The sequence below is a fragment of the Sardina pilchardus genome, chromosome 22, assembly GCF_963854185.1.
Source record: "Sardina pilchardus chromosome 22, fSarPil1.1, whole genome shotgun sequence".
NCBI lineage: Eukaryota > Metazoa > Chordata > Actinopteri > Clupeiformes > Clupeidae > Sardina > Sardina pilchardus.
Window position 1 is genome coordinate 6,469,467 of NC_085015.1, and position 17,707 is coordinate 6,487,173.

General features: G+C 42.0%; 2 protein-coding genes across 5 annotated transcripts in view; both read right to left on the minus strand.

The window, feature by feature from the left end:
* Positions 1–1,638: 1,638 nt before the first annotated feature.
* dcakd (dephospho-CoA kinase domain containing) lies at positions 1,639–14,893 on the minus strand. Of its 3 annotated transcripts, none has more exons than XM_062526867.1 (5): positions 14,625–14,893; positions 8,947–9,059; positions 7,418–7,621; positions 6,648–6,735; positions 1,639–2,607 (listed from the first exon to the last, which is right to left on the minus strand). In XM_062526867.1, exons 2-5 carry the CDS (start codon positions 9,056–9,058, stop codon positions 2,322–2,324), a joined length of 690 nt encoding a protein of 229 aa, XP_062382851.1. In that variant the 5' UTR covers position 9,059; positions 14,625–14,893; the 3' UTR covers positions 1,639–2,321. The 3 variants fall into 3 exon arrangements, with proteins under 3 accessions (XP_062382851.1, XP_062382849.1, XP_062382850.1); XM_062526865.1 differs by lacking the exon at positions 14,625–14,893 and adding an exon at positions 13,999–14,365; XM_062526866.1 differs by lacking the exon at positions 14,625–14,893 and adding an exon at positions 13,238–13,303.
* A 2,302-nt stretch (positions 14,894–17,195) lies between these two features.
* The window catches only part of LOC134069972 (ubiquitin carboxyl-terminal hydrolase 37-like), a 15,329-nt gene continuing 14,817 nt past the window's right edge, over positions 17,196–17,707 (minus strand). For both annotated transcript variants that reach the window (XR_009936872.1, XR_009936871.1), the window contains one exon: positions 17,196–17,386. The gene's annotated coding sequence lies outside the window, so the exon portion shown is untranslated. The remainder of the gene's footprint in view (positions 17,387–17,707) is intronic.

Consider the following 17,707-nt stretch of genomic DNA (forward strand, 5'->3'; position numbering starts at 1 on the left):
CTCGTCACTCTGAATCAATCTGCAGTTTGCTGATTAAGAGAGCGGCTCGACCAGCAGCTTAAGAACACAAGGAACAACACTGCAAGACAGCCTGGGAGCTCACATCAACACAGTGAGGAAGAGAAGAGATAGATGAAGAGTGGAGTTGAGAAACGAATGGAGAGAAGAGGAGGAGAGAGAAGAGAAGAGAAGGAGAGGAGGAGGGGAAGATGAGAGGGTGACAAGGGGGAACATTTCTAGGATCAGCCAGGAGATAATTGGTGAAGGATATGAGGAAAGGGACACGAGGAGAAAGGACGAGGAGGACAAGCACGGAAGGGAGAGTGGACAGAAGGGAAGTAGAGAAGGGAGATGAGAATGTCCTCATGGAATGTTGGAATGGAATGAACATTCTTTAGAACAGAGCCCAGTAAAGAGGAGGATGTGGGATAGATGGAAGGAAGAGAAGAGGTAAGAGGAGAGACGAAAAGAAATGGAGACATGAAGTGAAAGAGGGGAGAAGAAAAAGGAGGGGGGATCAACAGGGACAACAGGGAAGACAAACCATGGACAGACAGAGACATGGACAAACAGACAGACAGGTGGACAGACAGACACATGGACAGACAGACACATGGACAGACAGACAGGTGGACAGACAGACACATGGACAGACATACAGGTGGACAGACAGACAAATGGACAAACAGACAGACAGACAGAGAGACAGACACATGGACAGACAGAGAGCAGCTGGAGGAGAGGAAAGCAGATGGCTCTAGAGAAGGGAAGAGGGGAACAGAAGAGATGGAGAAAGAGGTACAGTATGGAAGAGGGGAACAGAAGAGATGGATAAAGAGGTACAGTATGGACTGGAAGAGGGGAACAGAAGAGATGGAGAAAGAGGTATGGACTGGAACAGGGGAACAGAAGAGATGGAGAAAGAGGTATGGACTGGAAGAGGGGAACAGAAGAGATGGAGAAAGAGGTATGGACTGGAAGGCATTATAGGAAGGTGGGGAGGGGGTTATGTGGCCTGGTCCACGATGTGGAATATCCTCCCTCACCATCAATCAGTCTCCACCACTGAATGTTTCAAAACCAGGCTACAACCAACTTGTTTTCCAGCTCATGTGCATGTTTCATTACACCCTTTTCCTGTGCAAAACTAGCCTGGCTAGCTCCTACCACTTCTCAAATGAGACGTGGTCTGGCAATCAAACGTTCATTTTCTCGTATTTGAAAAAAATTGCCCAGATCCGTTCATTGGGCGTCACGGATGTCTATCAAATGCGTCTGTACATAGCTCATCATCGTCATTGCTTTCGCCCCTGTTCTGTGCCCCTGGCGGTAGTTTACAGACTGCCTTAGTAGCGAGAATGGAATTGCGCGCAAGGCAGCATTGGAACACCCAGGCTAGTGCAAAGCAATTTGTTTGTTTGTTTGTATATATATATATATATATATAAACAACAACAAAAAAACTATGCTGCATGAATAAACTGACTTAAAAAAGCATGAAGGACAGACGGAGGCAACTTACGTTGTTTCTAACACCTCTCTGTGTCCAGATATATCAGATATGTTTCATATGCGTAGCAAACAAATGTCACTAATATTTCTGATTAATATAAGAAGAAACACAATCTTGTAAAATAATTACGGTTGTAGTGAGTAAATCCTATTTATTCCATACAGGAAAAGACACGTGATATCACATACATTCTTCTTTCTGTAAAAACTGTAAGGTAGCAGCAACTGTACAGAATGCATTGTGTCTGTTATGCTTGTTCACATTAAAAAAAGAAAGAAACCTAAGAACATATTCACACCACTGCTACCTCTCACGTAGTGTTCTACTGTGCAACACCAATCAGACATATTGGAATTAACACACACAGGTCACTGCTTTAATGGTGCATTAAAAAATCAGACATCACACACACACACACACACACACACACACACACACACACACACACACACACACACACACACACACACACACACACACACACACACACACACACACACACACACACACACACACACACACACACACACACACACACACACACGGGTACAGCACAGACTACAGCAGACTGTCCGATACATCCAATTACTGTATGTGATATCTTTCAAAAAGTGTTAGCAGTCCTTAAAATCTATTTTTCTTTTTGAGTAAGCAAATAAAAAATAAAAAACTCCCAGCTTATCAGTGCAGTCACACTTCAACCATTGCCATGGGAACCATGTAATTCCCAAACCGGAATCCCCCCCCCCACAAGTCCCTGATATAGAACCCTCCAGGTCGTCCGTCCCTCCTCTCTCGCCGGCCGTTGCTAGGACACCAGCAGCTTGATTGTGTAGAGGAGGATGCCGCCCAGGCCGGCGGCGGCTGCCATGGCGACGGCGCGGACCAGCAGGAACTCCATGGAGTCCTCGAGCGCGGTGTGCAGGCGCAGCACCTGCCGGTGGGTGTCCTCGCGGCCGCCCGAGTTGTCGACGACGTGGCTGGCCAGGCCGCGCTTCTCCTTCAGCGGCATCTGCGTGGCCACGCGCTGCTCCGCCTCCTCCTGGGTCAGGCCGTCGCGCTGCATCAGCCGCGAGAGCTGCGTCGCCGGGTCACTGGACGGACACGCGGACACACACACACACACAGACAGACAGACAGACAGACAGACACACACACAGACAGACAGACAGACAGACAGACAGACAGACAGACAGACAGACACACAGACACACAGACACACAGACACACAGACACAGACACACACACAGACACACACAGACACACAGACACACACACACACACACACAAGCGTTTAGACTTGGAGAGAGAGTTTGGGGTGGAAGTGTGTGCGTGCGTGTGTGTGTGATGTCAGGAGGGTTAGACTTGGAGAGAGAGAGAGAGAGAGAGAGAGAGAGAGAGAGAGAGAGAGAGAGAGAGAGTTTGGGGTGAAGTAAGAGTCTCCCTGTGTGTGTGTGTGTGTGTGTGTGTGTGTGTGATGTCAGGATGGTTAGACTTAGAAAGAGCTTGTATTATATTAATAAGATAAGATATAAGATATTGTTTTATGATTCTATTATTTATTTTCTGTATAGTAATGCCATAGTCTGAAGAGTCAGTGAGATAGGGGTGAGGGAAAGACAAGACACGGTGTGGGTTTGGGACAGGAGAGAGAGAGTGAGTTTGGGACAGGAGAGAGAGAGTGAGTTTGGGACAGGAGAGAGAGAGTGAGTTTGGGACAGGAGAGAGAGTGAGTTTGGGACAGGAGAGAGAGTGAGTTTGGGACAGGAGAGAGAGAGTGAGTTTGGGACAGGAGAGAGAGTGAGTTTGGGACAGGAGAGAGAGAGTGAGTTTGGGACAGGAGAGAGAGTGAGTTTGGGACAGGAGAGAGAGAGTGAGTTTGGGACAGGAGAGAGAGTGAGTTTGGGACAGGAGAGAGAGAGTGAGTTTGGGACAGGAGAGAGAGTGAGTTTGGGACAGGAGAGAGAGAGTGAGTTTGGGACAGGAGAGAGAGAGTGAGTTTGGGACAGGAGAGAGGGTGAGTTTGGGACAGGAGAGAGTGAGTGAGTTTGACGAGTTTGGTAGAGAGGGAAGGCAGTTCAATTTCAGACGTCTATTTCAAGTCGAAAACAAAATCACCAACAAAGCAACCTTTGAGGGCAAAACACATCGCCAACAGAACAGGCCATTCATGATCCAATCCGCGACTCAACCAAACAAAATGCAAGCTCGTCATGCAGCCAGCAACAAATACCAACTCAATCCAACAAGTCTGTTAATTCCTCCTTGTTGCTGGGGTCATTTATGATCTGGGCAGCCGTGGCCTACTGGTTAGGGCTTCGGGCTTGTAACCTGAGGGTTGCCGGTTCGATCCCCGACCAGTCCACGGCTGAAGTGCCCTTGAGCAAGGCACCTAACCCCTCACTGCTCCCTGAGCGCCGCTGGTTGGGCAGGCAGCTCACTGATCTGGGTTGTGTGATTCACCTCACTGTGTGTTCAATGTGTGCTGTGTGTTCACTAATTCGGTTAAATTGGGTTAAATGCAGAGAACTGAATTTCCCTCACGGGATCAAAAAAGTATGTATTCTATTCTATCACCACACAACACCTTGATGTGGGCACCAACAGTCACCAATAGTCCCCACTCCAGAAACACGACCGCAAGATTTCACACATCTCAGAGTCAACACAATGACTACATGTAGTGTAGGGGTGTGCAAAAAAATCAATTCGCATTCGAATCGCGATTCAAACTCTACCGATTCAGAATCGATTCATAAAATTCCAAGAATCGATTCATATACCCCCCCACCCCCGCCTAGTCGGCGCAAACGCCAATTTTATTGGAGGTCCTTCATTAACGGACTGCGTTAAAAGACCGCTGTCAATGGCAACAGGTTTTGAAAGTGAAAGCAGACGGGTAGGATCATTCTAAAGAACAATTGAGTCAAGTTCAGTGTTGTGCGTAGCAAACTATTTGCAGCAAATCGATCTAAAAAGACATAATTTATGCACTTGTGTTTTCATTTGTTGTTTGTCCTGTCGGTATTTTCCGATAGGCTAATGATAGCAATCTCATGATGCTGCTGATCAATTGAATTACATTTCTGCCGTGTAGCCTATTGGCTTACCGTGCTTGAAGTTAGCTGTGGCAGACTAGGCTCACTCATAGTTTTAACCACAAAGTCTGTTTAGGCGTAGGCTTATTAAATAGTTTAACATCTTACCATTTCACGTTAGTCCAGCCCTTCACCTCAGTGAACCAGGCACCCCATGTCATCTAAAAAATATCTCGGGAGGGCTTCAATATAATCCTACGTGAGAAAACTTGTGGTGACAGTGCTTAGAGAAAAAAATAACGTTGCCATGCTCGGAAAACGTCAGTCTTGTATGTAACATTGAGCTGAAATTTTGTGAAAACAGCCCAATGTAGCATTGTGCAAACATAGTCTTCAAGTCGCTTATTTAAAAGGTACAGTCTGCATTTTAATCCTAATTCTCCATTTAGCGTGCGCGCTTGTAAAACTAGTGATGTAGCCTACACAATCCTGGCGCAGTATAAAAACAGTTAGGGCCTACCATTTTACTTTGGGAGAGCTGTAGGCTACAGGTAGGATCCACAGTGTTACTTTGACAGGAGAGGGAAATGTGTCATTTGATTCCATTTGTATCTGAAATATCAACAACCTTCAAGCTGCATACTCTTCTATCAGCATCAATATCAGAAGGTTATATTATGATTTCTTATTTTATAAATTGGCCCAGGTGACAGGGGGCAGGCTATATAGTATCATTAAGTAGGTTATAGTAAATTATGTAGTCAAAATTATAACTTTATGTTGCCCATCCTTATGAGTGGACAGAATGAAAGCAATACATCTTACCCAAATAAGCTGACATTGAGTAGAATTAAACTTATTTAATTTGTTGTGCTTCTTTTCTTTTAAATTGTATGTCTACTGCAATCATATGGGAAAATTAACTATACTGCGAATCGTTTTCTGAATCGAGAATCGTTTTTGAATCGAAAATCGATTTTGAATCGAATCGTGAGCCTGAAAATCGAAATCGAATCGAATCGTGAAATTCTCTGAATCGTGCACCCCTAATGTAGTGTGTGAGCTCCTCAGGCAGAGAGCTGGCATGTTTTCTCAGAAGCCTCAGGTAACATGTTTAAGGGCCGTTCACACCAAGAACGCTAACTATAACGATAACTATAAACAAATATCGCTCGCGTTAATATGAATGACAACGTTCACACATAAACTATATAACGATAACGACATGAAGAACGATATCGTTGGGGATCACCTTCAGAGCGATTTTGAGAACGATAGAAAGCTAACACCCAATCAGAACCCATCACATTTTAACCATCACATGAGGAGAGACTTTTTTTTATTGTTTTTATCGTTATGGTTATAGTTATGGTTATACTGTAGATATCGTTCTTGGTGTGAACGGCCCTGTCTGACTCTACTACACCTATCTCCACTGGTCTTGTGTGGGCTTGTGAGCCACATTCCCTTACTTTTGCTACCAGTTCTGCATACTTCAACTTCCTCAACTTCCTCCATCACATCTTCAAAAGGAACGGTTAGATCAGTAGAGCTGAGATTGTGCTTATTATTCTCTGGATACAACACTAGCATGCCTGGTCTCAAAGCAGCCACAACAGTACACTGTGGAACGTGCAGTTGCCTTCCAACATCAATCAGGAGTTTCCAATCCCGGGCTTTGAAAGATTGAAATGTGTGTGAGGAAAGGCATACAGAAAACAGAAGTCGAAAGACAGAGAGGGAGAGGGCAGGAAGGCAGGAAGACAGAGAGGAGGGAGAGAGAGAACAAGAAAAAGACGAGAATAAGCTAGAGTGATAAAACTACATGATTATAGACGGAGTGGAAAAATAAATTAAGATTAAGGTTTAAAAAAAAAAAAAGACTTTCAATCAGTACCACAAGATGCCATGGCACGTAGCAACGAAAGTCATAGAAACACATCATCAAGTTCACAGCAACCAACTTTAGAAGATTGTTGACTTCAATTTGAAAAGGCTTTTTGTGTGTGCGGGAGCTTGTCTGAGAGAGAGAGAGAGAGAGAGAGAGAGAGAGAGAGAGAGAGAGAGAGAGAGAGAGAGAGAGAGATGAGACTCACCAGTATACTACGACGGTGTGGTTGAGGAAACGGGTGAGTCTTCTCGTCTCAAACAGCAACGGAACGTCTAGGACTACATAGCGATAACCTGCAGCAGGAACACAACACAAAAGACAGACATACTGTAGTTTACACACAGATTCTTCACACTTCATATACAAATCATATACAGCACTGATGCTTTTAGAATGGCTTGGATGAATGAAGGAAAAAAAATTGGGACCAGTATTTTATTTCTGAGTTTCTTTTCACTTAGGGCAGAAGTTTTCTGAGATTGTGAACTGGATTTGAATGAGAAAAAAATAGTTGTTGCAAAATATGATCTTAAGATAGATAGATAGATAGATAGATAGATATACTTTAAGTTTTCTGAGATTGTGAACTGGATTTGAATGAGAAAAAAATATTTGTTGCAAAATATGATCTTAAGATAGATAGATAGATAGATAGAGATAGATAGATAGATAGATAGATAGATATACTTTATTCATCCCCAGGGGAAATGACAGTGTTTCAGCAGCTATACAACCACAGCATCCAACATATACATCCAAACATACAGTACGGTAACACAACATCTTCTTCCATTAAAGGAGTTGAAAAAGGCTACAGGGCAAACACTGCAGACGGGTACACTTGTCATAAAGAACTGTGGTTGGTCACATCATGCCCTGGCACAGCTCGCGTATATGTGACATGTATGAGAACGAACATGAGAATGGTCATTTAGAGTGTGTCTCTGCCGCGGGGTCTCCCCGCAGGGGCCTGACCTTTGAGGAAGTAGAGCAGGATCTGCTTGAGCATGGCTCTGTGGATCTCGGGGTGGGTGATGGAGTTGAGCAGGCGGCGCTTGTCGTCGTGGGCGAAGATGAGCTGGCCCAGCTTCTTCCTGTCGATGGCGCCGCTCTCCTCCAGGATGTCGGGCCCGAAGTGCCGCACTATCTGCACATATGCTCTGCTGTGGGGCTCCACCACTGACTCACACACACACACACACACACACACACACACACACACACACACACACACACACACACACACACACACACACACACACACACACACACACACACACACACACACACACACACACAATGAGAGAGAGAGAGAGAGAGAGAGAGAGAGAGAGAGAGAGAGAGAGAGAGAGAGAGAGAGAGAGAGAGAGAGAGAGAGAGAGAGAGAGAGAGAGAGAGAACAGATACACACACACAGGCATTAAATTAAAAACGCTTGCCAATAAGTGCAACATTGTTGTTTATCTTGCTAGCACACTGGGCTCAATGACAGAGCACCGAAGAGAGGACGAGGGGAAGATCTGAGCGAATGGCAGAGCCAAGAATTTCAGCACTTGACATGAGAACATTTCATCATGACACTGTGAATGGACTTCAAAATGCGTGCATTCAATTATTGAGAATGAAATGTTAAAAAAAAAAAAAACTAACGCACTTGAACACTAAAACACAGTTAGACCACTAAATAGGACACAATCATTTTTGTGCCCCATTTTTTTTTCGGTGGTCCCCCCCACCACCAAAGTCCTCCCCATACACCCCCCAACACTCTCTATTATGGAAGCCCAGGTTGCTTTGACAGCTGCCTTAAGGTCGTCTATACAGTTGGGTTTGGTGTCTCTCATTTTCCTCCTGACAATAAACCATAGATTCTCTATGGGGTTCAGGCCAATCAAGTACACCAGTTCACCAGTAAACCAGTTACTAGCAGTTTTGCCACTGTGGGCAGGTGCTGAGTCCTGCTGGAAAAGGAATTCAGCATGGCCATAAAGCAGATGGAAGCATACCGTGCTTTAAAATCTCCTGGTAGAAGACTCTGATCTGAGATAAAACACAGTGGACCAACACCAGCAGATGACATGACACCCCAAATCATGCATCACTGACTGTGGAAACATCAAACTGGACTTCAAGCAACTTGGATCTGGTGCCTCACTGCCTGGGACCGTGACTGTACCCCGATATCCAAATTAAATGTGTTTTTATGTGAAAGGAGGAGTTTGAACCACTGAGCAACAGTCCAGGGCCGGGTTTCCCAGATTCTTAAGTGCTAAGAACTCCTTAGGAACATTTCTACTGCACTTCGCGTCGCTTAAGTTTCGTTATCGTCACGTCACCGTCCAATAGCGTGCCAGGACTAGAGTATGGCCGTTTCTGATTGGAGCCAAAAGTTCTGGCAGCAAACAGAGGAGATAGATCTGCTGGTTTCCAGCCTGAGCTGCCAGGCAAAATTCAAATTCCCCTGGAAGTTCAGGGCAGGGTTCACCCAGCCTAGAGTTCTGTACCTTGCCTGGCCACGACGTCAGCGTCGATGATGGGGCAGCCGAGCTCTCTGAGGATGGAGGACACGGTGCTCTTCCCTGAGGCGATGCCCCCCGTCAGCCCCACCAGATACATCCTGCAAGGACACAGAGCAGACGAGCGCAATCGTCACACGATTAACACCAGCAATTACATTCCCCATCCCAGTCATAGCGCTCAACTGTTCTTATTGATGATGATGATAAATAATAATCATAATGATAGTGAATAATATTTGTTATATTCAATATAATTTAGTGATGAATGAATAGTCAGGGGGCCAATTCTGAAAAGGGCTTCCGTTAAGACTTTTGCGGACATGTTTTGGTACAAGCGGTCAACCTATTTTTTTAGTTAGAAGACACCCATAGGTAAGATATTATGGTGGTTGTCAAGCAAAAAAAAAAAAAAAATTGACTTGTGCAAGCAATTTCAGGCCAATTTTTTGGTTTCCTGCTCAACATGACATGCCAACGATAAATGTTGAATATCTCCACAACCACAAGGACCATATAGATAAAAATGGTATGGAATGAAAGCTAACACTCGTGGGATGTCTGCTGAAGTGTCAGAATTAACATTTATTGTACAGTATAAGAGACAACAGACCTAGAACATGAAAAAAACAATCTCCGCCTAAAGAGAACCAGTTTTCAAAGTGAATATCAGATTGGAAACATAACATAGCATTCCAAAACCTCTATCAATCAGTACCCCTATCTATGGGAATGAGTCAAGCCAAGTTTAAAGCTTGTAGAGAGAGACAGTGCACTGCTGCACATGTTGTAATACTTTAATGTTATGGCGAAAATGTAGAACTGTAGATGGTGGTCTATGGTGCTATTTGACTTCATTAATGTACCAGGTTGTGACAAATTATGTTTAATGGACATATCACTATAGTTATCAATTCTACCCAAACATAACTGCTCTCTCAGTTCTTTAGGATTAGAGGTTAGGAACTAGTTAGTAGTAATAACTTTGTAATAGTCGTATGGCAAAGGCATTTTTCCCCATCCAAGCAGTGGTGCTCGGGTATAGGCAGCCAACAGAAGAAGGCACATGAAGGATGGCATGCTTTCCCCCCAGCTTTTAACCACAGAAGTCAGGTGCTTGGAGCTTGGTGAGTACAGGTCAGGTGCTTGGAGTTGACGATATGTGGATGTGAGGAAAGTGGAAGTCAGTGCAGTACCAGGCAGTGTCGATGTCCCTGACCTGGACTCAGACTGAGCACATGGACATGGTCCCTGGGTACCTTCTGTTGGCTGCCTACCTGAGCACCACTGCTTGGCCGCACTGTAAAACCCGGGAAGTTAACTTAAGTGTATTTAAGTCATTCAGCTGAGTTATTTCTATGTGTGTAGTTTGTGTTGGGATAACTTTAAGGAGTCAAGTAAACTACTGTATACTCATTTTATTCACCTAATTTCAACTTGAGTAAAATACAGTCATGGCTGAAAGTGTTGGCACCCATGTTAAAGTTGACTAAAAAGAGGAATATAAAATCATCTTTTGGAAATTGATCTTAATGCCTTAAGTAATAAAAGTAGAAAATATCCAACCTTTAAGGACACCAACTTTCTATGTGAATGAATAATGTATCATAAATAAATAAATGTATTGGCACCCCTATGTAACCCTATGGGAATTTAACACAAAGGGTTAACATAGGGGCAGGCAGATTTTTAAAGGCCACTTATTTCATGGATCCAGGATACTATGCATCCTGATAAAGTTCCCTTGACCTTTGGAACTAAAACAGCCCCACATCATCACACACCCTTCACCATAACTAGAGATTGGCATGGTGTTTTGTTCAGTTGGCCTATTAGCTGGTTTGATTTGCATTGAGCTCAATGAGCATCAAACAGGCTAATAGGCTAACTGAACAAACACCATGCCAATCTCTAGGTATGGTGAAGGGTGTGTGATGATGTGGGGCAATTTTAGTTCTAAAGACCAATGGAACTTTATCAGGATGCATAGTATCCTGGATCCATGAAATAAGTGGCCTTTAAAAATAAAAATCTGCCTGCCTCTATGGGAGTTGAGAACATAGGGTTAACATAGGGGTGCCAATACGTATGACCCCAGTCTTTTAAGGAAGAACATTTATTTATTCATGATACATTATTCATTGCATGGGGTGCCAACACTTTCAGCTATGACTGTATATGCCACTCATTTCAATTAAGTAATCATGGCAAGAAGTATATTCACAATAAGAAATGGCTGACCACACATTACATTTCCCAGAATGTCACTGTCCATAGTATTCTTAACACATTATCACATATTAATCTTGACTGAAATTGAATCTTAAATGCAATAGTTAAACTATATTTACGGCTATACTATAGCTGCTATGTTATTGTGTTATTTACATTGACACCACACACCATCAAGCAGATGACGATCCATAACAGACTTGGCCTGTGGGCTGATTTTAAAATCTTAGATCACTTGTAATGCTTCTGACAGACGTAATGATAATCTGAAGATACAGTATATCATGATGGCCAGTACTGCCATGGTGATAAATATTATGTTTCACAATTACCATCATTCTGCAGTAATCCTATTCATGTAATATAAATTTAAACCTTTAAAAAAATCCTGAAATCTTTACTCCTGAAGCTCATATCCTGCCCATAAGAGGGGTAATATAGTTACTCAATGTAAACATGCATAATGTGTCTGTATCTCCCCAAGAGACAATACAGACAGACAATAGGAGGCTCAATCACACCATTGGGATACTCAACTTTGTGATACTTTCAAGTGACTATAGGTCAAAGTCAAATTGGGAAACGCAATCAACTTTGCATTAGGCGAAGAAAAAGTGACCTTCAAAATGTTCTTTATATTTTGAGAATGGGCTTCTCCTGGTATATCTGACCATATTCTGAAAATCATCAACACAATATTTTTGCCCATCACCTGGTTAACAGTAAGAAGCCACAATTAACAGCTAAGAGAACAAATACTTATTAGAAAATCAAAGAAGCATTTACCCACATAATCCATAGAAAATGATAGCTCACACATTGAGTACATTGCATTTGTTCGTGTGTAGGCCTACATAATTCTTACTTGTCATGATAATTCACTCAAGTTGTTATTAGGTGAATAAAATTAGTGTAGTTTACTTGACTCCTTTAAGTTATCCCAACACAAAATGCAATACATACTGTACAATATACTAATAACTCCAGTTGAATGACTTATTTACACTCAAATTAAATGAGTTGCCAAACTCAAATGTCAAAATCCGGTTTACTCAAATAATTTCAGATAAGTTAGCTTCCCAGGCTTTACAGTACTCAAATCATTTCAGTTCAGTTAACTTCCCGGGTTTTACAGGGGAAAAACATTCCTTTGCCATACGACTATAACAAAGTTGTTATTGCTAACTACTGACTAACCCCTAACCCTAAAGAAGTGAGAGAGCAGTTATGTTTGGATTGAATGAATAACTATAGTAATACTGTATGTCCATTAAATATCATTTGTGTCACAACCTGGTATATTAATGAAGTTAATAGCACTATACACCACCATCTACAGTTCTACATTTTCACTGTAACATTAAAATATTAGGCTATAACTTGTGCAGCATTGCATGTCTCTCCCTACAAGCTTTTAACTTCGTCTTCACAACCACCCTGATATCTTACCTATTTGTGTCTTCAAACAAAAAAAAAATAGGGTGACACTGACAGCTTGAACCAAAACATGTTTGCAAAAGTCTTAACGGAAGCCCTTTTCAGAATTGGCCCCCTGACACAACAGTGGCCCTTGTGGTGTGATACTCTTGCGGTATTTATTGATCATTATTTTTTAATGATCATGCTTGCACACAAGTTGGATTATATTGCACATTTGCCCAAAATTACAGTAGGTAACATGGAAGAAAAAGGAAGCACTTTGGGGGGAAAATCCGCTTTTTCCATTTTTAAGAATATAGTGTTAAAATGGACAAAATAACATTTTCTAAGCTGACAACCTGTCTAGAACTCATGTTGAGGGGTTAAATATCAATACTGGATAGGTTGTATGCTTGTACCAAAAAGTGTCCGACAAAGTTTTAATATCAGTTTTGGCCCCCTGACTAGAATGCAGATTTCCGTTTCCTTGGTTTTTTTGGCTGTAATTCCACTCACAGTTGTTGTTTTTTTTCCCCTCTAGAATTCTTTAATTTTTCTCCAACAAATATAGGCAAAATAAACCAATAATTTCAGGAGCTCTTATCAGACATGGCTCACTGTCTCTTACATTCAAACAAGTCGACTCTGCTTCTTGAACAGGGTCCTGTCTCTGCAAATGGTCAACTTCAACCAAACCATACACTAGGCCAGCAGAAGCCAACTCTAGAAGAAACTAAAAGTCATAGAAGGGAGAGGGAAATCACCTTATTTAATGAGGGCGTTTCCTTGAGGTCAAATACCTATATGTTTCTGCCAAGTACAATTTAGACATGTAAATATCAGATTAACAAAGCATGGTTCCTTCATCATGTCTTTATATTATACTCTTCCTAACTGTGATAATGCCTTGCCTTGTCGTTGTCGGTAAGACACAGCTGAGCTGGTACTTGCTATGACTTTCAATGAAGGGCAACAGTGCCCTCTATCGGTCATTGCAAACAACGTGTCCCAACTCTATTCAGAGGCATTGCCTTCTTCTCAGTCACTTTGGTGCATTCTCAGATCAGAATTGACATTTATAAAACTGTTAGTTCAAATTCGATATGATCTTATTATGACCACCATAAAAGCAATTTCTCCCAATCTTGAACAAACACAAATACTTCATCCACTTGATAACTTTAATCCACTTTTACATTTTCAACTGCTAATGCCATGTTGGTCCATGCTGAATAATTCTGCCCCATTAAACGAAAAGGCCTTATTTAGTCACTTGAATCATTACATGCAAAAGTGTTAAACTAGTTGTCATAATCTGTCAATCATGCAAATCTGGCTTGACAGACAGGAACGTCAGGATGTGACAACGTGAACAACAAAAAGATTAACCTGTGGACTGTTCGTGCGTGATGATAATCAAACTTGCTGACGAAGTTGACTACATGCATACAGGACCAGAGTTGAATAACATTAAGTTGCTGCAGTAACATTAACAGTTATGCAAATTGCACTAGTCTCCTGCATAAAGTATTGCAAACAAAAGTGCTTAAAAACTCATTAAAATAAACCCACATAAACATAACTTTAACTGACTATCGCTATCGCCATAACCACCCTTTTTAAACTCCGTCGCCATGATGACCTTTTGCCGTGAACGTAATGTGCATGTTATATGATACGTTAACTTATTTACCCTTAATTTAGTCACATGTCAGAAAGCAACAACTTTACAGTCAGACAGCGCAACACATCAAAACATTGCCTTGGGTCCTGTCTCAAGGAAACTAGCATCAGAGATGGTTCATTTTGTCAATATAACTTTAGCCAACATTACTTGGCTCATGTTGCTGCTGTGTGGCTAATAACGCTACAAAGTTGTGTACACTGTTATGTACTTAAACGCACCAATAAGCAACAAACACTGCACATTCAGCTAGTCTGTGATGAGTAATGACGCTGCCCTTACAAAAAAAATACGTTAATTATGGCCAGGCTAGCCTAGCTTGACAACTTACCTTTAAATGGGTCAACGTTGTAACGTAGCTAGCAAGCTAACTAGCTCAACTAGCTATCGATACGTGCTTAGCCCTCTGACAGGTCCTCCTCAGTCAAAACAACTGTAGTGACGAAAGCCAGCTTTGGCCAGGATTATAGCCTCCCTTGCTGCACACTTTAAACTCTAACCCGACTAGTTAGCTACTCGTTTCTTTCGGGACATGGTACCTTCATTAACACTACTCATGCAACCAGCCAGGAAACGTCAGACGTTTTGCGCAGGCGTGCATTAAGCATCTCATCCAGATTGCATGACTTGACCTCGCCCTCCTGAACACACTGCTGAGTAGACCTACTGTACCAGTGAATAGTGTTGTCGTATGGATTTTTCATTAATGCTTTCTCCTGTCTTCGGGGCCTGCACAAGAAGTGGTGTGGAATATTGTCTCAGAAAAGGCCTGATCCTCCCAATATTTTACAGGATAAACCAACATAACTTTGTGTTAAGAAGTGGTTTCATTAAATGAACTGCAGCTACTTAATGAAATATTATCTTGCATTGCACATGTAAATGGTTGAATTCTTAACAATATGTGATTTGGATAGAAGCGGTTATGATGAATGAATGAAACCTTTATTGCCCCGAGGGGAATTTGTCTTGCACTCAATGGAGCCACATTGAACATTTAAGCACAGGCAACAGTAAATATCAATAAATAAATACTATGAAAAGAGACACAACAACATCTAACATTGAGGACGTAGAGAATACAGAACATTAACATTATACATCAACAATCAACACAGCAATGGCAGTGATATCAGTCCCATACATTTTTTAAAGCTAAAATGCATAAAAACTTAAAAGCCAAAATGCATAAAAGCTTAAAAGCTAAAATGCATAAAAGCTTAAAAGCTAAAAATGCATAAAAACTCAAAAGCTAAAATGCATAGAAAATTCCAAACAATAAAAGGTGCACATTTAAAACATTTCTATGTGCCTGGGATTGCTCTGTTTAGTAGCTGTATGCTCCTCGGCACAAATGATGTGATGGCACGTTTGGTTTTAGTCCGGGGCATTCTGTATCTACGTCCAGAGGGCAGGGGGGTGGGATGGATCATCCAGTATCCTCAGGGCCAGATTGATGGTGTACTGTTCGGTGAGGGTAGTGATGTTTTTTATTTCAGATCCAGTGATTTTCCAGCCCATCTTAGTCACCCTGTCCAGCATGTTTTTGTTTTGGACAGAAAGAGCACCCCCCCAGCACTGGATGGCAAAAGTCACCACACTTTGAATAAAAGTTAAATAAAATAACGTCAGAGTTGTTGTGTCTGCATTAAAACTGCGCAGTTTCCTTAAAAAATGGAGGCTTTGGTGTGCTTTAGAGTATCTTGCTTGTGTGTTTGAAGTCCAAGTGAGTTTGTGATCAATAATAGTGCCCAGATTATACTCCTCCACTGTTTCAATGACTGTCCCATGAATAGTGACAGGTTGCAATGGAGGGGGCCTTTTCCTAAAATCAATCACCATTTCTTTTGTTTTTGAAATGTTTAAAATGAGGGAATTTTGATTGCACCAATCATGAAAATGGTCAACCTCAGACCTGTAGTCTTGATCACTGTCTGTTAAAAAGCCAACTAAAGCAGCATCATCTGCAAACTTAATTAGTGTACAGTGTAGTGATAAGAAGGTTTCTGAAAGAGAACAGGAGACATTATAAGTAATCTTGCAGGCATGGATTGGCCTACTGAAAGGACATACCGGGACCAGGACCGGGGGCCCTGAAGCTCAAGCCTCTGTGTGAAGTCACTAGTATGTTCTCCATCCCTAATATCGGAATAGGGCGCCTCAGACAAAGAACATGTTCTGTTGTGTCATGTGGTATGTTTTAATAGAGCATAATTATTTTCTGTCAACAATATGCTACCTGGCTCTGTGGGGTTTAGAACCAAACTACTGTAGTTAAATTCCCTAACATCTATGCCTGTCAGTATAGCCTTATGATTTAATCGCATGTTCACCATATCTCCCCCCCCCCCCATATTTATGGTCTCTATGTCATTGTGAAGTATGATTAAATCATAATCACAGATCAACATTCAATAAAAAACAATACACTTTCTCAAATAAAGACATGATCATAATGAAAACAATCTGCCTTATAAGCTGAGGATGCCAGTAGGCCTGTTAGCAGTGTTATGACTGCTGAGTAGGTTGGCTGTAAATGGAAACTGAAGCACACAGAGCTTTACTGCCATCTGGTGGCAGACCACAGTACAGTTTAGGTGCCTCCTCCCCTAACATTACAGCCACGTATCTTCTCAACAAAAGACAGGGTTTTTTTGTTGCTGTTTGAAGATCAACAGCTGCTAAATTATTACTCAAGAAAAACTGCCTTGTGACAGTGTCTCTCATACGTGTCATTTTTTTTAACATGAAAACCTTGAGGGCCAGCCATGCTATCCCACTTAAGGCACTATCGCAATTGACACGGCACTTCATCCGAGAGTTTTAAAAACCTCAGGTTGTGAGACTGACTCCTAAAAATATTTCTACAGTATGTAACATTTAAATGTGTTCTTAAAGGAAAAGTTGTTGCTTGATGATATGCAAAATATACAGTGAATGATTTCTCATGTTGGTGTAGTATGATTTTATTGGACCTCGTGGATGGGTCACCCACTGGTTGCCAGTCGGCTGGAGTGATGTGAACTTCTTTTACCCCAAATTGAGATTGGGGACAGCAGACAGCAGATGGTGGTTAGGAGGCGATCTTCCACACTAGAATGAAAGAATGGGAATAGGATTAGATGACCTCTACCTCACTAGAATCACACACCCACACACACACACACACACACACACACACACACACACACACACACACACACACACACACACACACACACACACACACACACACACACACACACACACACACACACACACACACACACACACACACACACAATGACAACAACAAAAAATAGAGAGGTGAGAAGCCTGTGTGGATGACTGTTTACAAGTTATCATTAGTCTCTCATGAAGGAACCATCACGCAGGAAGACAGGTGTTATGCAGAGACATTAAAGACCAAACGTG

Bases quoted from the DNA above. Each gene is read 5' to 3' on its own strand.
- dcakd (XM_062526865.1), bottom strand. From the start codon at position 14,099: ATGTTACTGCAGCAACTTAATGTTATTCAACTCTGGTCCTGTATGCAT. The intron at 9,060-13,998 runs GTTAATCTTTTT...GTGTCCTTGCAG, and splicing joins CACGCACGAACAGTCCACAG to GATGTATCTGGTGGGGCTGA. The intron at 2,608-6,647 runs GTGAGTCTCATC...GTGTCCGTCCAG, and splicing joins CACACCGTCGTAGTATACTG to TGACCCGGCGACGCAGCTCT.